We start from the raw sequence: 27347 nt of genomic DNA, 5'->3' as shown, positions 1-27347 counted from the left end.
GAAGCCTGCTCTTCTACAAACTAGCTGAAGAAGCTGATCTTATGGAAGGTATTTCATTTTTATATAGTCTTTAAAGGTCTACTTTCAGTTCATCATAAAATACAACCTAGTTATGGAATCTGAAAATTGGAAGAAACACTGGAAAGCAATCTTTGTGGCTACCCTGGAAAAATATTTTAAATAAAAGTTTGACAATCCTCAACAACCTCCTTCAACAAGTAACATTGGTTACAACCACTAAAATTAGTTATTTTATATCTGGTATAAATCCCTATTATGGAAAAGGAATCCTGTGACTTATATTTATGTCTTCTATGGAAAGATTATTTAACAAAGTGTTACAGGTAGTATAGATTATGAATAGGTAGAAAAAGAATTTCTGTTTTCTTAAGATCTTTAAAGGCCAGGCGTGGTGGCTCATGCCTGTAATTCTAGCACTTTGGTAGGCCGAGATGGGTGGATCACTTGAGGCCAGGAGTTTGAGACCACCCTGGGCAACATGGTGAAACCCCCTCTCTACTAAAAATACACAAATTAGCCAGGTGCGGTGTCGTGGGCCTGTGGTCCCAGCTACTAGAAAGGCTAAGGTGGGAGGACGGTTTGAGACTGAGAAGTCAAGGCTGCAGTGAGCCCGGATCATGCCATTGCACTCCAGCCTGCACGACAAAGTGAGACTCTGTCTCAAAAAAAAAAAAAAAAAAAAAAAAAAGGATACAGCTAGGGACTAAATTAAGCCTTGCATTTGAATTCAGGAGCCACTCTTCTGGAAGCCAAGGCTTGTTACCCCCCACAACCCTCCCAAATTTTAGTCACTTCTATTGGGCAGGGGCAAGTAAAACCTGACAGACTGTCTTACAGCTTGCCTGGGAACATTTGTTTCCCTATTTACCCTTCAAAGTGAATCATTCCCAAGGTTGACTTTAATTAATTCTGATGTAATTCACTTCCTTTCACTTAATAATTATTAAAAATTTCAGGGCAGGGTGCAGTGGCGCACGCCTGTAATCGCAGCACTTTGGGGGCCAAGACGGGATGATTGCTTGAGCCCAGGAGTTTGAGACCAGCCTGGGCAACATAGTGAGACCCCATCTCTACAGAAAATTTAAAAATTAGCCAGGCGTGGTGGCGTGTGCCTCCCAACTACTTGGGGTGCTGAGATGGGAAGACTGCTTGAGTCCAGGGCTCAAGCCCCTCACTTGAGTCAAGGCTGCGGTGAGTTATGATCACGCCACTGCACTCCAGCCTGGAGGACAGTATGAGACCCTATTAAAAAGAAAAATAAAACAAAGAAACAGGACGAGAAAATACATATATGTTTCTTAAGGTAGTTATTGAAAGATTTTTTAAAAAATTGAACACGGTGAAACCCTGTCTCTACTAAAAATACAAAAAATTAGCCAGGCGAGGTGGCGGGCGCCTGTAGTCCCAGCTCCTCGGGAGGCTGAGGCAGGAGAATGGCGTGAACCCGGAGGCGGAGCCTGCAGTGAGCCGAGATCGCGCCACTGCACTCCAGCCTGGGCAACAGCGAGACTCCGTCTCAAAAAAAAAAAAAAAAAAAAAAAAAAAAAAAAAAAAAAAAAAAATTGAGACAGGGTCTTACTTTGCCACCAAGGCTGGAGTGCAGTGGCACAATCTGGGCTCACTGCAGCCTCGACTTTCCAGGCTCAAACCATCCTCCCGCCTTAGCCCCCCAAGTAGCTGGGATCACAGGCATGCACCACCACACCCAGCTAATTTTTGTATTTTTTGTAGAGTTAGGGTTTCGCCATGTTGCCCAGGCTGGTCTGGAACTCTTGGGCTCAAGTGATCTGCCCGCCTCAGCCTCCCAAAGTGCTGGAATTACAGGCATGAGAAACTGCACCCAGCCCCATAATCTTTATAGCACTCCTTTACCAAAGAAGAATTACACTGAAAATTTAGATTTATAGGGATTATACTGTTAACATATAGCTGGCAGTCCTGAGCTGGAAGCTGTCTTGTCATTCAGGAAATTTCCTGGAGAAATAACCTTCCTGATTCCATATTCCTGGGGGCAACACAATTGAAGATGGAGGACCAGAAGAAATACTCAAGTCAGAAAGCTGCACAGCATTCAAACAAAATCTGGTTGGAGAGGAAAGCTCTTTTCATAATTTAGCGAGCTTCCCCAGCTAGCCTGTAGGTGGGTGTGTTTAACAGAAGAAAGCAATGGGAACCCGCCTGTCAGCCAGCCTTTCGAGCTAATTAGCTCAGCATACAACAAAGATAAGTGAGCCTGGGAAGAGGGCCCCCTGAGGGGTCTTTAGATTCTGGGAAATGTCTGATTGGCAGATGTTAAAAGGGATTCCTTGGTAATCCAGTGCATCAATGAGCTGCAGAAATTCAGCCCAGGACTGCAAGAATTCAGGCATGAGGACACTCTGTACAGGAGGCTCACACAGGCAGACCCAAGATGGACAGAACCTTGGAATCTCTGAGACACATCATTGCCCAAGTCTTGCCTCACAGAGATCCGGCTCTAGTCTTCAAAGACTGTAAGTACTGAAGGGGGAAAAGTTTTTTGACTTTTTAGAAAATAGTCCTAAACGTCAAGTCACATCCTATTTAAGTATGATTTCTCCTAAATCTCTGCAGTCGTATGCTGTGTTCTAAGTGATATTTTAACTTGTTCCTGACTTCAGCCAGAAGAACGATTTCATTTCACCTACAGGCATTAGGCGCTGGGTTATTTTGTCAGTGATACATCTTGCTATTTAGAAGTCTCTTCTACAATCCAAGACCTGCCTAAGACTTAATGAACTTTTTCTGATGCTTTTTAAGTAAAGCAAAGCTGACTGGTGTTGAGATTAAACCTAAAAATAATTTGGAAATGATACTAGAATATATCAATATTTGTTAACCTGTTTAATACTCCACAACACATATTAGTTATGTTAATTCAAGTATCGTGTTTGTCTGAAAATATTTGTTGAAAACCAGAATTAACAGTAAATCACCACTGAACTTTTAAATTTTGATAACAGATTATAATGCTTTAGTTAAAAGGCCAATAAAATGAGATGCCTCCTAACCTCAGCAACACTCCCTGTGTGGACCCCCCTACCACCATCACCAATTTATACAGCTTGGCAAAGTTATTTCAAAATCTTTTTTTTAATGATTTAAAAATAATTCAATCAAGATTTCCAATTCTAGCAATACTATTAAACCATTTGTCATATAACTTCATTTCTGGAACCAATTTGATTTCCTGCTGCTGCAAAACAGACTATCTTCATGTTGTATCTTATCTACAGTGGGTTTCATATTACAAAGGGCTTCTGAAATAGAACTTTGCTACGGAACTGCCCAAAAGGTAAAATGCATATGGAATTTTTTTTAACTTCAATAGGTTGCAGCTTTCCTCTTTGTGAATCTAGTTATGTTTGTCTCCATCAAAACATCAATGGTTTGAATTTTTGCTTTCTGATTGCTGAATAATGTTCCATTCCAGATGTCCTCTTAGCTTAGATTTCTCATATGTATGTTGAAGAAAGAGGAATGTTAGGCCTTTTAATTCTATAATTTTTCCTCTTAGATGTTAAATTGTAACCAATCTGTCCTTTAAGGCATAAAGTGAAAGCCTTTTCTTTCTCTCGCTCTCTTTTTAAATATTGTCTTTAAGCATTTGCCAATAACTATGTTAGATCTAATAAAAATCACTCTCTCCACTACTCTAGCCTGGAGTCTATTCAGGTTTGTTATGTTTTTTAAGCGAAAAGGGGAGGAAAGAATGTCTCTCTCCTACAATAGAACTGAATTCACTAGTGAGGGATAAAAGGGCTCTCGGGCTGCCCAAGCTTTGGATAAATTGTATAGGACCAGGGTTCTTATGCTGAGCGTTTAAATAGGGAAGCAGTTAAAAAAAAATAGGGGGGACGTTTTTCACTGGCTCATTGAAAACTTAATAAGTTCAAATGTGAAACTGTATAGCTCATTTTTTAGCTGAACTAAATTGCTGCGATTGTTCACAGTTTAGAAGAGAAGATAGACTAGAAAAAGGATTACAATAAAGCATACATTAAGTTCTGTCATCCAGGACTTTGCAGGACTTCTTTTATATGGGAGAACAAATAAGTGTCCTGTTTTATATATTTCATTCATTAACATAGAACCTATATTTGACCAGAGAGCATTGCCTGTTTACCCTAGAATGGAGTGCTACTCGGCAACTGCTTGCCTGGCTTAATAGATGTGAATATTAAACTGCCAATTCTCTCCCTTCTTTTCTAATCTGAAAAATGACTAAATGACAGTAAGCCAAATGGCACATTTCTGTACCAGGAGTTTTCCTAACTTTAAAACATCCAACCACTTACCAATCTCGTGGAATAAGTGGGAATGGGCTTCTTACTTTCTGGGACAGGACATTAAAAGTCTGTCTGGAGCCTATGCCATTGCCCTGGCAAGCTGTAGGTGCTGCACACGCCAGAGTTTGGCATATGGTCCCATTTTCTTTGGCATACCCATAAGTTGCTGCCACCACACTCCTATTGGCAGCCTGTAAAAAGCTGCCACCAGCCTTGAATGGCAGGTTCTGAGCAGTCCCCTCTCCTCCTAGTCACTCCTGGCTCCTCCTCCACTCTAACCTGCTCCAAGCTCTTTCTGCCAGAAGGAAAGAGCTGAGCACTTGAGCACATCACTGCCAATTCCTTAAGAAAAATTGCTACCTTACTTTCCTACAAGATGAAAGCTGATCCAAGAATTTTTAAAACCCAGCCCAGTTGAACAAAAGAGTAAACACACACAAACACACAAACACACACACATGCACACACAAAACACTTCTAAATTTTTTCTAAATTTCTCTTCCATGAATGCAAACACTGTTTTTCTCTCTTCACTCTTTGGTTGTACATAATCCAGGGAGTGTAAATGATCATGCAATTCATTTATTGCCCTCAGTTGGCTTTTGATTTGCTTAAAAACAAGCAATAGTAACTGAATTTTCTCTTCAAGTTGGTTAGAAAAAGCACCCAGAGAGTTTTCTGGTCTGAAACAGATGCACATGGGAATAGTTACATTCATTTAAAGAAATAAAATTCAAATGCTTTCTCAGACGAGGAAGCTCTTCAAATGGTATTTTGCAATACATTAAACCTGTCATTTTATTTTATACAAGGCGTTCATCTGGCAATAGTTGTGATTTGTTTCTTTTATTTTCTCTTCTAGAAGGAAATAAATTCCATAACACTTTTTTTCCTTTTCCCTATTTCACATTTCATATGAAAAATAATGGAAAGAGGTTTTAAATAAGATGGACTCCCAATTTGAAATTTGTTCATCTAAGCTGACACTGGACTGTTCTCCCCTGCATAAATGTCTCTATTTTAAAACAAGTAGCACTGGAAGTCTCCACACTACCAGGCAGAATCTCTGCAAAGTATAGCTTGTCTCCATATTGCTTTCCATTCTTGGCTTTGTGCAATATCCAATTTCGTTTCATGTGTCATGCATCACAAACAAAGCTGAGCTATCCTAAAAGCAGCCCCTGTCCACTCTTTTGAAGAAGTGTGTTAACTTACTATTCATTTGCCACTGTTTGACAATTCCTTGTGTACTTTCTCAAAAGAAATCACCACATGACTTCAAGATAGCTATGCTTTCAGATCCTAATCTGAGTGTTAACTCTTCATATTACAAGAGCACAATACATTTATCTGCCACCTTTGGGCTCTTTCTTCAACCATTTAATAGTAAGGCTAAGACATCAAGTCCTCATCATGTGATAGGCACTGTACTAGAAACATTTATTCTTCACAGTAAGCTAGTAATGTAGGTACTATTGTTGTTAGAGGTGAGGAAACTGAGGCACACAGAGGTTAAAATGACGTGCCCAAGGTCACTCAGGGTCACACAGCTAGTATGTGATAGAGCCAGGAATCAAATTCTGTCTTCCAACTCCTCACCTTGAAACACTATGAGACATTGCCTCTCAGAAGTGCTAGTTACCATGTCATTAGTGTTGTAATAGCAGTACAGGTTGAGCATGCCTTATCTGAAATGCTTGGGACCAGAAGTGTTGTAGATTTCAGATTATTTTTGGATTTCAGAATATTTGCATTATATATACTTTAGCAGCCCAAATCTGAAAATCTGAAATCTGAAATGCTTCAATGAACATTTCCTTGGAGTCTCATGTCAGCAATTAAATGTTCTGGATTTTTGAACATTCTGGATTTTAGGTTTTTGGATTTGGGATGCTCGACTTATATCTGTTAGGAAAACAGAGGGGAGAAAAAGGAACTCTACCAGGATCATAGAGGGAGCCCATTAAATAATCACATTTGAACAGAAGTGTGACAAGAAAGTGGTGAGGGGCAGATAATTTTTGATGAGATAGAACAGCTTGTCCAAAGACAAATTGGGCAATACAAGAACCATGTGCTGGGGGAGGCAGAGACAGACTGAGGAGGCAGGTTGGGTCATGCTGACATGCTGGCAATAGGGAGCCACTGGAGTTAACAGTGATCCTAAATTAGTTCTGGAAGTTTATGGCCTTAGGTTGCGTTGCGGAAAAGTTTATATTGACATCGGTTAGAGGTACACATCCGAATACCTAAGTTAGGGAACACTGCAGCTTTTTCTTAGCAAGAAACCATTTGCCAACTCAGACAAGATGCAAGATTTGTAAATGTCAAACATGCCTATGAGGAGAAACCACTTTCACTGACTGAAGGCCAAAATCAGGGCAAACTTTCTCAAAAAGATTGTTTAAAAAGTATCTTAATTGTCACTGTAGCCATGAGAATGAGTTGGTTTCTAGCACTGACTTATGAAGTGACATGTAAGATTTCACTGATATTTTTTCCCAAATTTTATAATGAAAAAGTAAGATGGATCCTTTACTAAGCGTTGAAAAATTGGAAGCAAATTTCTCACATATTTGAGGTGCATTAACTCTTCCATTTGGGAGAACATTTTTCTGCATGAAAGGTTTTATTTATATCAGATAGGTGAATACTTTACTTCAAAGAGTACATTTTCTGCCCTTTGGAAAAACTGGACCAGACTACAGGGCTATTAAAAACATCTTAGTAATCATGAATCTAGCTATATGCAGCATGAGAGAGCAAGAATCCTCAGGAGTCAAGTACTTTATCCACCTCATGCTTTTTAGTACAGTTATGTGAAATCAATAAATTTATAGTTTTCACATTTCACAGAAAGGAATGGAGTAGGATGTAAAGGCTGAAGATTCTTGTGCAGTAAAATCCCTATACATATTGCGTTGCATTCCACCACCCCTGAAAAAATACAGTTTAAAACCACAAAAAAAAAGCCAAACCAAAATAAACCCTATAGTGCTTGCTAGCTTATTTTAAAATAATGAGTGCATCTTAATTACAGTAATTTGAACTCTGCTAATTTTAGCATCTAAACTATGGATATCTGTTTGACTGAAGCCTATTCAAATGCTAATTTTACTTTATTTATCATAGGGCCTAATTATTTTTATTTGAATTTATACTAAGGAAGAAATGTAAATTTTAGTACAGCTATCAATGGCATAAGAGCTGGTTCTTTTTTTTTTTCCAGTAAATATACATTTGACAGAGTTTAAAGTCAAATGTATAAAAGTCTCAACCCTAGAAGACAGGTTTTCAAACTGGAAAAAATAGGTAGCTTCTTGATCACTTTATGGCTATATCTGTCCTAGTACATTTATTTCTCATAGAAAAGTAAGATTTAACAGATCAAAATAAATATGATAGACACCTATCCTGTGAGATCAAATCTGGGACCTCTTCACTGACTGCTCTCCCATCTCACCAGAGGTCTTTGGTGGTGGTTGCTGTTGTTTTTAACAGTTAAGATTTGTTAGTCTGAACTCAATTTTAACAACTTCTGAAACTCATGTGTTAAGTTACAGCCCATAATAGGATACAGATGCATAAGGGTGAGTTTCTAAGTTATGGTCTTCTGTTTAAATGACACGGTTTTACTGATTATGTGCTACAGATTGATTTAAGAAATGTAAGACAACTTTAGAAGCCTTTCATAAAAGAATCTTCTTTTTGTAATACATTTCATATTGACGTTTTAACCCCAAATGCTCTTACTTCTTTTCCTCCATGTTCAAATGCCCATGTAAGTTTAGTCTGTCAAGGTAGTTAAAACATTTCTATTTTAAAAGAAAAAAAAAGAATCCTATTGAAAGATTGACAAAATAGACAATTATTACACTCCCCATAGTTCTTTATATTTTTTTCTCTGGTGTCCATGAAATGTTTGAATTATGGTTTTGGTTTTTTTTTCCTCCTGCGATGATAATCAGTTGATCCCTATTTTGATCTCATCCCATTAAGCAGCTGTGAGAAACCATCATTTCGTCACCACTCCTTTGGCACTTATGGCCTGTGCTATTTAGTTTACATTTCCCTCATGTGGCTCTATACTAAGTGTCACGGCTTCAACGTGGTGTTTTTGTCCACACCTAAGTTGTAAGTTCCAGGAGGGCAGAGCTGTACCTTGTACTTTTCTGAAACCCCCAGGTAACTCCCACAAGGACACACACCTAGCAGTGCACAATCAGACATTTTTGGATTGCCAATGGCTGATTTTTCTTCCTCACATGAAGGGGGTAAGATTCTCCCCACTGTCAGGTGTTCTCCTTTACGATGAAATAAACTGTGTCAAGACCCTTTTAAGCCATTTATCTTCTGACTCCATTATCACAGGCTAATTACATGCAGGGTTAAGTTGATAGCCAGATGATACAGAAGACAGCATCAAGAAAGTCGGGGCTCTAAAGACACACACACCCATTCGGCTAGAGCTCTGCCTTGGGTTGGCCCTATCACACTCTCTCAGAATCATTCCATATGCCATATTGGCACAATGGCTTAAATTGCCCATCCTTACATTCATCCATTGGATCTACCCCCGACTGTGAGTCACCAAAGTCATGCATGCACCATGCTCTTTAGAGCCAAACTCTGTGCCTTGTGAATAAACCCTGGTTAGATAGCTGTGGCAGGATCTTGAGCATTCTTATAATGACTGTTTCCAGGGAAGGAAGATGCATTATACAAAGCCACATTTACACTTATTTGACCATTTTGACTAAGAAGAACTGATCAGCAAAGCAACCAGCGTGACTAATCCTTTATTGGTTGTCTAAAATCATTGGTCCTCTAAAGTCTTTTTTATTTATTTTTATTTTTTTATTTTTATTAATTTTGAGACAGAGTCTCGCTCTGTCACCCAGGCTGGAGTGTAGTGGCATGATCTCAGCTCATTGCAAACTCTGCCTCCTGGGTTCAAGGGATTCTCCTGTCTCAGCCTACCAAGTAGCTGGGATTACAGGTGCCCACTACCGCACCTAGCTAATTTTTGTAATTTTAGTAGAGATGAGGTCTCACCATGTTGGCCAGTCTGGTCTCAAACTCCTGACCTCAAGTGATCCGCCCACCTCGGCCTCCCAAAGTGCTGGGATTACAGACGTGAGCCACTGCGCCTGGCCTAAAGTCTCTTTTAAATACAGTGCAATGTCATTACCCAATAGAATGTGAGAAAGATATGTACTTTCTGATTGGATAAATAGGGTACATCAGGCTTCTATTTTATGCAGCTTTTGAGATTGAATGACATCATCTGACCCAATGTGCACATATAAACCACATATGTGGAATCAGGCATGCTGCTTAACTATGGTATACTTAATAACTTTTTAATTTCTCTTTGTGATTCCCTCTTACACCTTCATTAATTTTTCCCCTCCTTCCTTAAAAAATTACCCTGTGCTTCCAAATATACATAAAATAAGTGTTATTTAAATTTTCCCCTAAAAGGATTTACAGTTCATCGGTTTTAAATTCTAAAGGTGAAAATTAAGCAAAAAAGTATGATATCCCTTTTGCTTGTTTTGCAGAGTCTCCTGAGAGGTTAACTTTGTAAAACAACCTGAAGGATCATAATTTCCTCAGGAATATGTTTGGGGTAAGGAGTGGGAATGAAAGAAGAAAAAAAAAAGCAAACAAAAGAAGAAACACAACCAGCTTTCCAGTTGCTGAAGAGTTAAGCTCTGACCTGGGAGCGTTACCAAAGGAAAGTCCCTCTGCTGGGAACAAAGCAAGACTCCAAGCTGTCTCAGTCCTGCTGTGTGCTGTGGCTACCTTTGAAAGTGTCTACACAAAAGAAAAAGGGGCCCGAGATTCCTACATGTTGTACCCTGTGTGTCCACAAGATTCCATTAGCCTGGCCAAAACTTGGCAAAGGCTGAGTATAGTTAGAAACAACTAGACAGCAACTCTGTTTGTCAGTGTCCTGGGGTTCAGCTAAGCCCAGCACAAGACCCAAAGGTACCACATTTTTCAACTCATTTTCATGAATGTAAATCAGCGTCACACCTTGAGCTTGCCCTTTAAATTGTTTAGGGTTCCTTTTCCTGTTGCTCCTCAAGAAAACTAGGAAATAACATTGGTAAAAACAAGTTGTACATGATTGAATTGCTAAAATACAAAATACTAATTAACTTTATTTAAAAATATCACCTGCTAGGGATAATTTAATTAAAGGTTATATTAAAATATTACATAACATAAATCCATCTGTTCAGAGGCAGATAATCAATTCAGAAATATGGCGGCCGGGCACGGTGGCTCACGCCTATAATCCCAGCCCTTTGGGAGGCCAAGGCGGGTGGATCACCTGAGGTCAGGAGTTCAAGACCAGCCTGACCAACATGGTGAAACACCATCTCTACTAAAAATACAAAAATTAGCTGGGCGTGGTGGCAGGCACCTGTACTTCCAGCTACTCAGGAAGCTGAGGCAGGAGAATCGCTTCAACCCAGGAGGTGGAGGCTGCAGTGAGCTGAGAAAGCTCCATTACACACCAGCTGGGCGACAAAAGTAAAACTCCATCTCAAAAAAAATATATATATGGTAATCATCTTGAAAGCCTCTTAATGATTTATCCTTAAATGGCAGCCTTTCCAATTTGTCTTTGTTTTCGACAAGGGAAATTCTACCCAGCTAGAATATTTCCTCATGTAAGTCTTAAAGAAATTTGTTCTTTTTTTCTGTCAAATTTATAATGGATTTTTAAGATCCCTTTTTGTGGACAAATGACTGTCTTCTATGCAGGACTTGTGTCATATTAGGTAATTGAACTAAGCAATGAACTATATGGCTTCTACTTTCCTGAAGAATACACTGTTATGAAAATTAATTTAAAATAAAATTAGCTCCTCATGGTAGTTTTTGCTAGGAGCAGGTCTATTGCCTTTAGCATCCATTGGAAAGTGAAAAATTGGGACCAAAAAAATCCACATTTTCAAATTTTGAGACATGTAGCATTTTATCCATTTATTTTCTGGCTATTAGGGAGTTCTGACTTTACCAGTGAATGTTATCAAAAGATCTTTCTCTTTTCTATCCCTGAACTCTGCACCTCTCTTGGAAATAAATAGCACAATGTGTTCAGTTAGAGAATCTTCAGGTTGTAGACTATTTCTGGACTATTTAATGACTTAGTTTCCAATACAGGAACAGTTCGTTTCAAAGATGCAATATGAAAACATATATTCATGCCCTCTCTTTTCTTCCTTTACTTCCTCCAGTCACAAATAATAGCTAACACTCTAGTACTTACTATGTGTGAAGTTCTTTTCTGAGCATTTTCCATTTTAAGCCTTACAGCACCCCTGTGATGTAGACACTACATTCCACAGATGAGGAACTGAGGCATGGGGTGGTTAGATATCTTGCAGTGATAGAAACAGGATTCAAACCCAGACAGTCTGGCTTCAGAGAACAGGCTGTTAACTACTAAGGAAACTTCCTGTCTGTTGATAAAAAGTGGAGAGACAAGATTCAGTGCATATTTTATTGTGTAATGAACTCATGCCTGTATTTGAGGACTCTTCTATAACAAACCCTGTAATCCATAGAGCATTTAAACTCTCTACATCTCAAACTTTCCCTGTGAAAACATAGATCATATATGCTTATTGGCATCCTCATTGTGTCCAATCTGTGAAAATAAAAATACAATTTTATGTATATATACCCAAACGATAAGCCCTGAATGTTGAGTATGATGCCCTCTGGGTGTCCAATTACTGATGTCCTTCTCTGAAGGGGCTTCATTTCCTTCCAGGCTGCAGAAGGAACACTCTTTTGCTTAATCATCTCCTACCCACTTCTAGTGGGTTTTTCTGTCCAGGCCCCTCACAGAGAAATGTTCTACCTTGGGCTCACCCAGATACACAAGAGCAATCACACATTCTCTCTGGGGATCCGGGCCCTTCCTTGTGGCTCCACCTCTTCATGGATGGAGCCACCACAGGCAACACAGCACCTTTGGCAAGGGCAAAGGACAAGGGACTCTGTTCCTACCCTTCTCTCCTGCTTGGGTAAAGCTGGGACATCAGGGCAATGGGGTTCACATCCAGTTATTAAAAGAAGCTAAGTCCTCTCACCCTGTCTCTTGTCAAATCATATCCCTTCCTACTGGCACTCTTTCCTATTGCTCCCTACACAGTTCCTCAATGGGAGTATCATTATTTCTCTCCCTTCACCCATCCCTCCCTCAACCTCATTCCTCTGAGAAGGGCTCAACTTAGGCCTTTTTCCTACACAAATTTTTCCTGACCTTTTCAGCCCACATTCATCTACTCTTCCCCTTGCATTTATTTAATTATTCTGCCATAAATTTTACATTTTACATGTCACTTTAACATCATCTCTGTTCCACAATTTAGCACTCTAATATTTTGTTCACTAATTATATGATGAATATATTATTTCCCCAGTCGGATTGTAAATCTCCGTGGGCAGAGACCCATCTTGGATTTTTCTATTACTTCATAGCATCAAGGTCAGGGTCAGCACATAGACATGCCAATGCCACATTGCAGGTTAATTATGGTGTTCTGTTCCACTGATCCCATATGGTATTTTTCAATTCTTTTTAACAGAGTGCTTCAGGCAGTCAACATAAATCAATTAGTGTTGGCATCCAAGACAAACAGACTTATTATCCCTGTTCAGGAGTTTCCTAAGCACTAGTTCTTGTGAAGGTACAACCCAAGTGAGTAGGCAGCCAGCAACCACGTTTCTACCCTGACCAGGCTTCATCTCTCTCTACCCACTTTGCCACCCCCAGCTGAGACATGGTTGCCACCAATACACCCATGTTGTTTGAACACCATGGTGGTCTATCCATGAAACCTCCTATTCCAGAATTAAGTCCTGACCACGCTGTGGATCACAGTGACTTCACTTACTTTCTACATGTTCATTCAATTGCACTAAAGCTGTTTAGACTATGTCGAGGTTTCTTAGATTCCAAATGAATTCAATGACTGCTTCTAGGTGAGTATCCAGCCTGTGCTGGATACCAAGGAGGCTACAGAGAAGAATGAGCCAGAGTTGCTGCCCTCTAGAATCCCAGTCTGCTGTGAGTTAAATAACAGAAAACTGTATTCTGTAAGATGAATTGTTACCACAAGGCATTTCATTCCTCTGGCCAGAAGGAAGTACAGCCAAGTCTGACTGGATACATTTAGCCAGGAGCACCACATCCATTTTATTAGCATGGTTTATAGGAGATTAAGTGCTAAGACATAGGGCCACTCATGGAATAAGAGTTCAGAAAAGGAGGTACATGTGGGTAGGAGCCAGTGAGTAAGACACAATGGAGGAGGTGTCATTTCCCCTGAAGTGTGGGAGTAAGCTGGATAGAAGGAAGGGAGGGGAGGGACACAACACTCAAAATAGGAGGGAGAACTTGACCCAAGGTACAGATAACAAATAAGCAACATGTGTTCAGGGAGGTGTGATGAGACTGTCCAGGCTGAAGCTAATCAGGAATTTCTGCTGGAGAGGGTCAAGGGTTAAATAACCAAGGTGTTCCATGTTGCTGGATGTCTTCATCAGTTAACTGTGAAAGCCTCAATGCTGACCTTTATAATAAAAGAAAGGAAGCTTCAGGAAGGGGAAAATGAAAACCTCACTTACAAGAGACTTGCTTGGGGATCTAATACTACTCTGAAAACTCTGTTGTGTTCAAATTTCAAAATACAGTGAAGAAGAAAGTAGCCACACTAATGTCTATAAACTACATGGCACATTTTCTTGCTATTGAAACACAAAATATTTAAAACTCCTGTAGGGGCCTATCACCGTATTAGAGAAAGCAATTAGGGGTAGTAGAATGAATTAAGAAGCTCGATCTGCAAAGTCACTTCAGAGGTACACTGCTTTCTTTACTGTCAGCAGTTCTAAGCTGATAGAAATCACAAAAAGGAACTGGATTTCATGCTATTAGTAATATTCCTCCTAACACTTATGTCTCCTTCTACTTCTTACGTCCCTTGCCTCAGCAAGGGATTTGATATTCTGCTTCTTTATTGTAACTTTATCAGTTAAACATCAGTTACCTTGACAAAAGCAAACCCAAAAGATGATTTGTGAAAGTTAAAGGCAGAACCAGAAGTGTTGCTCAGCTCATCCTTAATTCAGTGTCAGCCCAACTGCTACCCGTCTGCTTTCTCCAGAGCTCCAGCTTAGGAGTCACTGCTTCCTGTGTCCGGTGTCTAGATTCGCTGTATGACTGATTTATCTTGTCCTGGCTGTGGATAAAGTCCCTTCCCTTTAGTGTCCACTGGGAGAGAGTAGAAACTTTTCAAAAAGAACTTTACTAAACTTTCGGAGAAATAATGCAAAGCCATAGATAATGTGTTTTCGACTGTAGCTTCCTGACCCTGAGGTGGAAGGCACAACCAGGCAGAGACCTGGCCTTGCCAGAAGGCTCATTTCTCTCTACGGGGGAAACCAAGCCCCTCAGCAATCTCTGTCATTGAGTCTTATTTCTCTTGAGGTCCCTCCTTTGTTCTTTGAAAGAAAGGGCTGGAATGAGAGGCTCAGTCACAGCCCCTCCTGAGCCAGTCTGTGGGTATTTACACCATTGCTTTAACCAGAGCAGTTGGCTGAAGATTGATGATAAGGATATTGGTTTACATGCACATGGATTGCTCATTCCGTATGACAATTCCAAGCTGGAAACATGTCATATGACTTGTTTGAAAATGTGCAAATAAAGTCTTTTCTTTCATTTGACTTTGTCAAGAACAAATGTCAGAAAAATGGCCCACGGAAAAAGGTAAATGAAGCAATTCTTGGGGAAGGCTCTCATGCCTACACTACCAACAGCCTCACAAATGCAGCCCATCTTCTATACTTTTGATAACATTCAAATACTTGACTAACATTTATTATGTTTCTACTATGTTCCAGGGGTTGTGGGGAAATGATATAATTCTTTCTCCAATGAGCATTGTCTATATTACAGATAGACAGCATGAAAATAACTTAAGTTCTATTATATTACGGAGTATCTCAGGATAAACCAAGAACATGGACTATAGAGGCAAAACTAGGTTAAAAATCCTAGGTCTAAGACTTAGTAGCTGTGTGATTACACCTTCAACTTCTTTTTTTTTCCTTTGTAGGATGTGAATGATAATACCTATTTCAAGGGGGTGCTGTAAGGATGAAATGGGAAAATGCATATAATAGGTACATTAGGAGGATAGGAATGGTCACTTCTTCCTACAGCAAGGCATCTCAAATTTTAACATGCACCAGTTTTTCTTTTAATCTTGTTAAGAAGCAGATTATATTTCAGAAGGCCTAGGGTGGAGCCTGAGATCCTGCATTTTTAACAAGTTCCCAAGTGATATCCATGATGTTTCTTGCGGGTAGGGCGTGCACTTTCTTTAGCAAGGGCTTTGAGATTATTTTGTTTTTGTTTTTGAGAAACTGATGCTGGAAGCAAGTCTTGAAAAAGAGTAGGTACCATTCAAGAAGACAATAGACAGTGGAAAGAAGGGCATTCCAGGAGGATGAATGGAAGTACTGGCTTTTGAGAAGCATAAGAAGCATAGGGAGTGAGGAACGTGAAGGGTGAACTTGGGGAGAGGAGGTTAGGACAAGAGAGAATAGTGAGACATAGGGTCTTCCATGCCTTGCCAAGGAGTTATTCATTCCATAGTTAATAAGGGACCCATAGAAGGACTTGAAGATGTGAGTGATTTGATTGGCTATGAGATTCAGTGATATTACCCCGAAAACAGTGGGAGTATAGGTTGGATGGGAGGCTGGTTGGAGTCAGGAGGGTATTGTGGTATGCTTGATGAGATACAGTGAGCATGAACCAATGCAGTAATGGCAGTATAGACTAAAAGAAACTGATGCTGATGGGAGACATCAGGATATGAAACTGACAAAACTTGGGCATTTATTAGATATTGAAAGAGGAAATGAAGTTTAAGGTTTATGCCCAGTTTCTGATTTAGGTAACTAGGTAGATGATAACATCACTTTTTTTTTGTAACCCAGGAGAAAGAAAAGTAATTCAGGAGGAAGAGAAGAGTTTATGAAAAAGAAAATGAGTTGAGTTTGAAAATATGTTGAGTTTTTGCAACATCCAAATGGCAGTGTCTGATAACAAAATTGGAGATGTAGGAGAATAGTTTGGGAGCTGTCTGTGTATATTATGGTGGGTTCTATCATCCAAGGAGAATAGCTGGAAGAGAAGCAAGAGGAGACAAGACAAGATTTCCATGCTAGCCAGCATGAGTAGTGAGCAGAGGAAGAGAAATCCACAAAAGACACCAACGAGAAATGATCAGGAAGAGATGCAGACTGAGCAGGAAAAGCCTAGGGAGACAAGGTTTCTAGAAGAAAGTTATCAGCTTTATCAAACACAGCTAAGAAGTCAAGTAAATAAGGACTGAAAACCAGGAATTGGTACATTTGTAGTAATTTCAGTGGAATAATGTAGAGGAAAGCCTACATTACTTGCAGTAGGTTAAAAATAAATGGAACATAAGGAAGCAGAGATAGTCAATGTGGAATATTCTTTCTAGCAGTTTGGCTATATCGGGAGCATTTTAATAACTAGTAGCCAGACATAGTTCCAAGATTGAGTGTTTCATTTAATTGATTGATGGATTCATTCATTTATTCACTTAATAGTTGTTTTGAGCACACTTTTGGCTGCTGGGAAAGAGTGAATAATGAGGGAACTTTTAAAAATAGGCCATGGGAGTGACTAAGAGAACAATTCCAGAAAAAGCAGCACAAATTCATTTGAGACTGTAGGAAATAAGGTGGAGCTGAGCATTTGTGCAGATGGGTCCCTAGACATAGGGATGGATATTGCACACTTCGTAGCTCAAGTTTATTCTGTAACATGGAAGGCAGGTTCATTGGCTGGGCACTGAAGGTACAACTGCACCTAGAGATCAACTATGTATTGATTGACGCCTACTCTCAAACTTGGGTGATTTTCTTCAGCAGCTCTTGAACCTCTGCTCATATTTTCTTTGAAATTGTCCACAAACCTTGTTGATGCTACCGCCCCAAATAAAGAAGCATGTGTTTCATAAATAGAGCATTTTCTGATATACCCATCTTTGGAATTCCAAACGGCAAGCTGGCCTTCTTCCCTCTGCACTTCATTTGTCTGGTTTTCGAGTCGACAAGAACAGATAGAGATAGAAAGATGGATTGTGTGTCTGTATGTATATATATTGCACTCTTGGTGGGTGATGACATCTATGGGATCATCAGAGAAATCTTACAAAATTGCAGAATGAAAAATTTGAAAACTTCAACTTTTATTCACACAGAAATCTGACTTAGTGCATACCTTCAAACCCTTTAATCCCAAAAGCTTTACATGCCAAAATTCTTGTGTTCATTTTCCCTAGATTATCATGCATTTTACCTAGATTATCATGGGTCCTCAACTTCCTCCTCCACTTCTCAGCTAAACACCAGTCAACAACTGACTGACAAAGTAGGAGGCTAATAGTCCTTGTTGACAAGAAGAGCAACAGGCTACTGGCATTAGTTACAGTCTTCAATCTTTAGGACATCTCTGCTGACTTCTGGAGGTCAACTGCAAGCAGAGACTCAAGTCAGCTAGCTCATAGATATTTGTTTCCTCAGGGGTGGGAGGGAAAGGAGGAGAGTAGGGGACAGAAATAATAGTTTAGAAAATAAAAGTTCTAATTCTATTTTGAGTTACATCAACTAGTAGAAAATATTATTTCAGGGTGGGCACAGTGGCTCACGCCTGTAATCCTAGCACTTTGGGAGGCCGAGATGGGCGGATCACAAGGTCAGGAGATCAAGACCATCCTGGCTAACAGTGAAACCCTGTCTCTACTGAAAATACAAAAAAATTAGCTGGGCGTAGTGGTGGGCACCTGTAGTCCCAGCTACTCAGGAGGCTGAAGCAGAAGAATGGCGTGAACCAGGGAGGCAGAGCTTGCAGTGAGCCGAGATCGTGCCACTGCACTCCAGCCTGGGCGATTGAGCAAGACTCTGTCTCAAAAAAAAAAAAAAAAAAAAAGAAAAGAAAAAAGAAAATATTATTTCAAATATTTTCAAAAAAATTAAAAAGCTCTGTAATGACCAATTCTCAAGTTGACCATTCAATATGTATTTTATTGATTAATTCAAGTATCCCCTCACTACTTTTAACATTGTCCCAATTTCTTTCCCAAATCACTTCTTAAATTACTAAACACTGCAGTTTTTAAATATACACAGGCAACCAGTTCCTTAGGAGTTGCCAGAATTTGCCTGAACTATACACCATGACGCTGATCAGTGACCTACAGAGGAGGTGCAGACACCTAGTGCTCTAGTAAACGCTTAGAAAGTGGCTATACAATGATTTTGCCTCCAGATCACACTCTGAGATACTCCAGATTCTCTGAAAAATGTCACTGTCCAGAATTTTAAAGCAGATCCAAGAATATATTCAGGATAATGGCAAAGGGCATAGATGCCGTGTTACACAAAGCATGTTTGAAAGAGCAAAAACTAATCTAGAACTTGAAAAAACATGAGTGTTGTCTGTTTAGTGTACTTTTCATATGCATGTGAGAGATGCCACCTGAAAATGGCTTAAGGAAAAAGCAGGTGGGTTGGTTAGATAACTTCAAGTCCAATCAAGGATCCTGGATTATGGGCATAGCTGAAACCAGGAGCTCAAACTATGTTGTCAAAACTTAGCCCTCCTCCATCTCTTTACTGAACCGTTCTCTGGGCTTTCTTCTCAGCCAGATTTTCTTCTTGCTTGGGCAGCACCATGCTTACCTCCTACCGCTCCAGAAACCCCACTGAAAACAGGAAACTTTCAACATTTTCAACACATTCATTGTCCCTAAATGGCTTGGCTATGGCCAAATTCCCACCTGCACCCCTCGAGACCACATGATTGTTCAAGGAAAATCTTGGTGCTATTTCCACAAGCGGGGAAGTGAATGCCAGGCAAGCAAAACAACAGATGTCTTATACTGCTTTTAAACATGTGGTGGGCTCCCATGTGGATAAGGAAATAAACTTTTTGAGGCCTCAGAAATGACAAGTAGACCCTCTGCATGAACCTTACAGGAAAGCAGATTTCAGTTCACTCCTACAAGGACCTTTTCACAGAACCATTAGCAGTTGAAATAGGCTGCCTCGGGTTGTGGCAAGTACTAGCTCCTTCCACATGTTCAGGTACAGGCCAGATGAGCAGCTGTCAGGAATGCTGGCGAGGAATTCCTGCATTAGGCAGGGCTTTGCCTACATGACCTATAAGGTCACTTTTGACTCTACAATTCTATTATCCTTGTTAATTTCTACAATTTAATTTGCAGTACAGGATAAACAAACCAACCTAATTTGATCTGGAACTTCTGCAGGCTATCACAGGTCATTTAATCTAAAACATATGGCTCTAGCCATTACTATGTTTTCTGAAATACTCGAACAGACCTTGTTCTTAACAAGGTCTTCATGTTATTAGTTTCACTCATGGATTTTTCCAGCCTCCTGCTTATTCTACAACTGCCTTTCATTCTCGTTTAGACTGGGGTGGAAGGAGCATGAAAGAGTTCTCTTCTTTCTGACTTTCTCTTCTTAAATCTTTGAAGGCTTAAGAATCTATGAGAAATGAGAAAGAGGACCACAGATAATCACAGCTCTGGATAAAGTCTATTAAGACAAATGTTCAAAGCAGAATGAGATTTTTAATTTTTATATTAAAAATTAATTTATAGAGTAAATTTGAAATACTGCTATATTGTTTTAATTAGGGTACCAAAACCACTTCTTGAGCCTTACTCATTAAGAAATATACACATTTGCATTTGTAAATAACAGGTTCAATTTGTATATTTTAACATACTTTAAATATATTTAAATAAAGTATATTCTTTCACAGCTAAAAGCCCCTCCACCCCACTATCCACATACCCAGCTCTACTTAAACTGGAACTGTCATGCTACAGAATCCAGCTTGCAAATAAAATTTTGGTTTTGCACCAGATTACGTCCATCCTTAATAACTGATGGTGTTTCTTGTCTTTTTCAGTGAACGTTGTGTCAATGTTACAGGAATTTTGGGAAAGCAAGCAGCAGCAGAAGGCTGCATTCCCAAGTGAAGGTGTGGTGGTCTATGAGTCACTGCCAGCTCCTGGGCCTCCCTTTGTGAGTTACGTGACCCTCCCAGGGGGAAGCTGTTTTGGCAACTTTCAGGTAAGAAGTAGCCATTAATTTGTCAGTGAAAGTTCATTGGGCTAAAATAAAGTAAACCTTTTTGTAAACTGGTAACATTACAAATTTTCTTGGAAATAGTGAACAAAGTTGTACCATATCCTAGGAATGAAAACAACCAGAAAGGAATTAAATTTGCCAATATCCTTTATAAATACCCTTTTAATTGAGTAAATTATCCCCCAATTTTCAATAACTGGCAAAGATGTTTTATTTCTTGCTTATGTATACCGTGAAACTCGTAAGCAATCAAGTTTCTCTCTTAGTTTGTCAACTAAAAAGCCCAAGGCAAATTTTCAGGTCATTTTTTTGTAGTGTAAGTCTACAGAACTTAATATCATATAATTTTTAAGACTAACGTCATACCTGATACTATTTATATTTTTACCTTTACTCTCCCTTTGAACTTATGAAGTCACTCATTTATTGTATCCTGTTACCAGGTGTATCTGTTTTACATGGTTTCAAATCCTTCACTGAGTGAGGGAAGGGTATAATTTAATAAACAGACCTACAAACCTATGCTGCCTCGGGGAAGTCAAAGAAGGATTCACAGGAAATATAAATGTGAACTGAGGCATTCAGTTGATGATGTCTTGGCCAATGGGAAAGGGAAAAAATGACATTCTTAGCATAGGGAACCACAGCATTTTCAGAATTAGGGAAGCATAAGGGTTAATGTGTGTGGCAAGGAATGGTTGGGAGAGGACAGGTAGGCACTCACATCAAACCATAAGAGATCTTCATACTTTGTAAAGCAGTACAGGTTTTATTCTATATAAAATCAGAACCTTTGAAGGATTCTGAGCAGAAGAGTGATGTATTCAAATGTACTTCAGAAAGATTACTCGGGTCACAGCATGAAGATGCTTTGGATTTAAACGATTTAAATGGCTGAGAGGCTGAAAAGTGATGAGTGCCCATGGAGACAAGCTGCAAACACAGTATCTTCAGGAGCTAAAGGTGAAGGGACTTCACTAGGAGTGAAAGTTGGGATGATACTTTCATGCCTAATGAAGTCTCTTCACCTTCACCTTTACCAGTGGTCAGCCCTGGCTTTGGCCACTGGGTGGGAAACACAGGAGGAAGTTGAGCGGGTATGTGAAAGGTGAGGACAAAGAAAGTATGAAGTGCCTGGAAGCCAAACAGAGAACAGCAATCGCCCTCCCCTATCCAAAAAAAAAGTAAGATCTGAAGCTCAGGGAAGAGATATGGGTTGAACTTCTACATTTCTAAGCGGAAGCCACAGCTACAGGTACCACTGCCAAGTGAGAATGTGTGGTGTGAGAAGATGATCGAGGAATGCTCTTAGGAACAGTTTTAGTGGGGGAAACAAAAGGAGAAAGATTTATCTAAAAAGCCCATTGCCCAGAAAGAGACAAAGAACCAGAAGAGGGGATTTATGGAAACCGAGAGATGTGACACCTTGAGACTGAGGATGAAGTGAGCAGTGGTCAGCCACAGGACAGATGTCCAATGAGATGTTTCCACTGACTGTGATGAATGTGAAATCCTTATTAACCTTCCAAAAAGTAATGTCAATGGAGAAAATGGGATACAAATTAGATTACAGTAGATTACAGTTGTTAGAGTAAAATAGGGGTTTAGAAGTAGAGATAGTGTCCTTCAGTAAGGATTTAGAGGGCTCCTTCCTACTCTGGTGGTCAGCACTGCTTGTGAAAATAGGACCACAATGCCTATTGTCCAGCAGGGAGTTGGAGACAAAACATGTTCTGGTCAAACTGGCATCAGTGGCTTCCAGACATCTAAGCCATAATTAAAGCTGGGAAGGACAACTAAAACTGAGCCACTGAATATTCAGACAGTTCTCAAATAGCCTGCAGAGATGGGCCAGAATCAACAAGATGAACTCTTAGAATATAAAATAAAAATTAAAAAAGTCTCAAGATTGAATCAAGATGGAGTGGACTTAGCACATGCTTCAAACTCTTTTCTAGTCTGAAATTCCCTAAAATGTCAAAGACATGTTTTAAAATAAGTAAATTCACAATAGTGCTAGGCAAGAAGAAAGGGTGCCATTGGAAGAGATGAACTTTGAGGCAATTCCGGGAGACGAGAGTAGAATCAAATTATTAAGGGCAAAGATGCCACAGTCTAAATATATATAGGAGAAATGTACTGTGAAAGTAAAGAAGAGCTAGAGAAACTCCAGGTTCACATGAACAAATGCAAAGAGCAGAATGCAGTCCTGGGGTAATTTTAAGGCTAATCAAAAACTGCTTTCAAAACTTCTGACCCATCCAGCTAGTGAGGTGTTGCCTTCCCCACTCCGAACAGTAGTCAGCAGTGTGTTTTTACCTCTGGTGAATGAAAGTGAATTGACTGAGGAGCATGATTTGAATGTGGGTATAGAAGCCTCAGAACAGAGCTTGATGTAACTGTAGACACCAAAGACACGGATGAGAGGCAGCGAAGGGGAAAGAAAGGCAGCCATTGAGGAAGAGGCTCTCCAACCCACTTGTGCCTGCAGGTCCATTATTGAGCATCCTAAGGTGAAGTCTGCCTGTCAATACACCCCATTCAATACGAAGCACCCAGCTGTCCTCTCATTCAGGGGAGCCCCTCTAGGGAAACAGATATTCTCAAGCATAGAGGAAGGTTTTGTCAGCCATCTGAACTAATGTACTTGTTTGTCCATCTATGTCAATGAACTTAAGATCACCAAACATTTAAGGAAAACCAAATGCATAAAAGACCAAAGGCAAGCAAACAAAAGAACAAAACAATTCAAGCAGCACAGAATGTAAAAGAGTATTAAGTTAATATCCTCAGAAAATTTTGAAAGGATATTTCTCTCTAAAACAGCTATTAAAATGGAGCAAGCAGGGAGCAAGAAAATGAAATATGATGGCCAAATTAGAACAATAAGTATAAAGAATTAAGAGGAGCAAATAGAGGAGCAGACATAGACAGCCAAATTAGTAAGGAATAACTAAGCAAAGTCTTCTAGAACTTAGAGCAAAAAGACAGAGATGGAAGACAGTACAGGAGACATGCAGGTAAATTTTGGAGGTAAACATCAATTTAGTAAGAGCTCTAGAAAGAGACAAAGGAAATAGAGGGGAGGAAATAAATAACAGAGGCAATTTTCTTTGAGTTAAAGAAAAGCATAGTTTGTCAAATTGAAACGGCCCAACATATTCCAAGCAGAATCATAACAAAAGAAAAGCACAGCTCGGTGGTTATGTGGGACTTAGAGACAGCATTCTGCTTAAAGGTAGATCAAGGGACTTTTTTGATACTGCATATGTACACTATCTGTTTTTAAAATTAGATTGAACATATACATAGCTTTAGGGAAACTTCAGGGGGCATTAGCTCCCTGAAATGGGACAAAAACTGGCAAACTTGGTTAACAAAATCAAAAACTATTTCTTTGAAAAGACAAATAAGAAAGACAGATCTTTGGCATTTCTGATTAAGGAAAAAAGACACACCACACTAAGCATTAAAGAGAGGATATAATCATAGGAGTGTAATATAAGAATACTATATAAATCATTATTCATTGAAACATGAAAACTTAGATGATATGGACTACTTTCTGGGAACTCTTTACAATCTTTGCAACTCTTATATAAGCATAGCATTTATTTCAAAATAAAAAGTAAAAACGGGGGCTTCAATGGCTCCCTGTTACTTTCTTATTAAAGCATACATTCCTTACTCTGGCAATAAAGATTCTACAGTTGGTCCAACTTTCCCTTCCAGTTTTATCTCCCCGATTTCCTCTTCTGACACTTGATGCTTCTACCTAACTGTTCCTCATGCATGTCTTGACCTCTTCTAACCATTCCCATACTCACATTGAGATCTACTTAGGAAATGCTATTGCCACCTTCTCTTCATGTCTAAACCCTGACCATCTTCCAGGACTCCACAAAAAGTTTTCTCTGAATCTCCCTGATGGAACTCCCTACCTCCTGTGATTTCCCAAAGCAATGTTCTCTGTTTCTCTACTAGGCTTAATGTTTTCTACCGTTTGCTCCAGTTGTCTACGTGCATGTTCTTTCCCTTTACTGAAATGTAAGTTCCAGGGATGGGGTGTGTATCCTTATGTTCCCCATGACCTCAAGCACTGTGTTTCGCATACAGTGCATAAAGTGCCTAATAAATTGTGTTAAGTGAATAGCCAAATGAATGAATAACAAATCCAAAGAATAAATGAAGTTAATGTTTGTCCATTCTTGTATGTAACCAATAGTCAGCTAAGATCATTCACCTAAATCTGCAAGATAGTGGGCTAGGAAGGAAAAGTCAGTAACAGTAAAATCAGCTGATATTATTTTGTTCATATCTGTGGTTAAAGTTTTGAAAATGGATGAATTTAAAAGTATTGATTAAAAATATCTTATGATTCTCTCTGGATTTAATTTATGCATAGCAACTTTTTCCCCACCCGACTCTTAGGACCATAAATAACCAAGATCTGGCAGTACTCACACCCAGGCATGCATTATATTTGTTCATACATTCATTATACTCTATCTAGAATATAATGCATTTGACAGATTGGTGAATGGATCTAGAAGATATGAGTGTAAGAAATTCTAGTGTTATTGTTTTTGTTTTTGCTACCCAGAGAAGTATAAATTTTCCTATCATCTCATAAATTTTGACCCAAAATGATAGCTCTTCCCTTAGGTAATAAATTCAACATCCTCCTGTGGTCTTAAAAAAAAATAAAAGAAATAGGAAACAAAATGAAAAACTGAAAACTTCAGCAGGGAGGCCTCTTGGTGATTTCTCTGATCATTTTAGGGTCCCCTTTTCTTTATGTTTAAATCATCATATTTTAAGGCTCTCAGGAGGACTGTTAACATCTTTGCTTAAAAAGATCCAGAATTTCCTGAATCAAGTATGTTTTGAAAATGTGTTTGGGTGGTTGGCTGCCAAATCTGGCCCCTTCACCCATTTGGCCCTCCAAAATATGACTTGAGAAGGAAAACCAGGGGGAAAAATGAAAGAACATTTCTCCTAAAGCAATGTGCTTACACTTTTCTTTGTCAGTTCAGAAACCATCTTAAATGCTATTTTCACCATATAACATTTCATCATGTTTTTGCCAGCAGTTGGACTATAAGAGCCTACATGCTCATTCCTGCAATGCCTTTCACATAATCAAATGTCACCCCTGTGCATTACAAATCATTTCACGATGGATTATTAATGCCAAGACCATGTGCTGAAACATGGAGAAACCATTATGCCAGCAGTAGCCTTCTTACTGAGCCATGGACGTCACCACCAATGGTGCCAAGTAATTGAAAATACTTGAAGTGGAGTATGGGACTGGATTGTGGGACTAATCCCTCTGGTTTCAGGCAGTTTCGTGAAAGCTGTAAGAGATTATGCTCATTCATTCTTTAGGAAAGTAGTATTCAGACTGAACTTTAGTTTTCTGATTAATCAAAGGAAAGCAGTCCAGTCAAAGACTCTGATGGATACAAACCACTGGTTTTTATGCAAAGAAGCCTCTCACTGAAGTAAATGGGAAGCTGTGTCCATGAAAGCTAATTAAAGAATTTTCAGTTAGCCTTGACACCACAACCTACAAAAAACAGAAACAGAGGGAACGAAAGAGAGAGAGAGAGAAAGCAGCCATAGCCCTGCCTTTAGACCAGGCCTTCATAAGTTACTACAGGATAGAAAAAGAGAAGTGAAAGTATAATTTTATTTCTGCATTTCTAAAAAATAAATAAAATAATCTACTGATTAAAAATTTTTTTTTCAGAAAGTTGTATTGAAACACATTAGTACTTATTGGATCTTTTATAAAAGAAATAATTTTCTAATATTACAAGCATTAAGTATTTCATGTATTTTAGACATATTTTCTTCATGCCACTTTTGTCTAGGCAGTTAATCCTTCCCTAGCCACATATCATGACCATGAAAACTTGCAGTAATTTCCATTTTTTTACAATAGAGCAATACAAGGGCCATCAGATCCACGCCTGGCTCCCCTCTTGATGAACTCAGAAGGAAAGCCACTCATTGTTGCAGCAGCTGTTTTTGCTTCCAAATCCAAAAGGGAACTTGAGTATTTTATCTTATTTTATATTTTGATTTAAAGGGTTTATGATTCAAGTTTTGCTTTCAAGTCAGTGACGTGGTCTTCCACATATAGCCTGCTGGAATGACTTGAATTAATGCATTTCATTCTTATTTTGACTAAAAAGCAAAAATTTCCTCGAATATAGTACTAGAGCATGTGATTATTTATGTGCATGAATTATGATTGAATAAAAAATGCCTCCTGACAAAAATATTGATGTGATAGCTCGATCTATTTGGAGTGTGAGACACTCACTCATCGGGGCATTATATCTTTTTCACATAAGTATTTTGTTGTTAAAATGGCTTCCCAGAAAATAAGTACAGGTGTTAAACACTGGGTTCTGGTACTTAGGCTAGTTGAATAGTGCCAAGCACTCTATGAAGTTGAGACATTCAATTCTTCCATAGGCAAACTGTTGATTGACCTTTTTTTTTTTCCCATTTGTAACCAATGTTTGGTGTTGCAAAACAGGGCTGCAGAGTAGTGAGATGCGGGGTGGCACACAGTGCAGATGAGCTCCTTGCCAAGCTCTGTCTCTAAAAGGCAATGAATTCATTTGATGGGTTTTGATTTTTATGCCAATCTGGTTTTCAAACCAAAGCCATTGCCTATGCTGATATCTAGAAAAACTATTTTTCCAAGGAGCATACAGCCTTAAACAAGGTGAGGAGTATTTTAAT

The 27347-nt window shown here is 39.2% G+C and overlaps 1 protein-coding gene across 1 annotated transcript in view; it reads left to right on the top strand.

Annotated features, from left to right (window-relative positions):
- The first annotated feature begins 1459 nt into the window (after window positions 1-1459).
- The window catches only part of LIX1 (limb and CNS expressed 1), a 51682-nt gene continuing 25794 nt past the window's right edge, over window positions 1460-27347 (top strand). The window contains exons 1-2 of the mRNA XM_004042306.5: window positions 1460-2513; window positions 20404-20567. Coding sequence (XP_004042354.1) covers window positions 2432-2513; window positions 20404-20567 — 246 coding nt within the window. The 5' untranslated portion in view covers window positions 1460-2431. The remainder of the gene's footprint in view (window positions 2514-20403; window positions 20568-27347) is intronic.

This window comes from Gorilla gorilla, chromosome 4, assembly GCF_029281585.2.
Source record: "Gorilla gorilla gorilla isolate KB3781 chromosome 4, NHGRI_mGorGor1-v2.1_pri, whole genome shotgun sequence".
Taxonomy (NCBI): domain Eukaryota; kingdom Metazoa; phylum Chordata; class Mammalia; order Primates; family Hominidae; genus Gorilla; species Gorilla gorilla.
The sequence above is the reverse complement of the archived record's forward strand: the minus strand, read 5'-3'. Positions and strand labels throughout refer to the sequence as shown.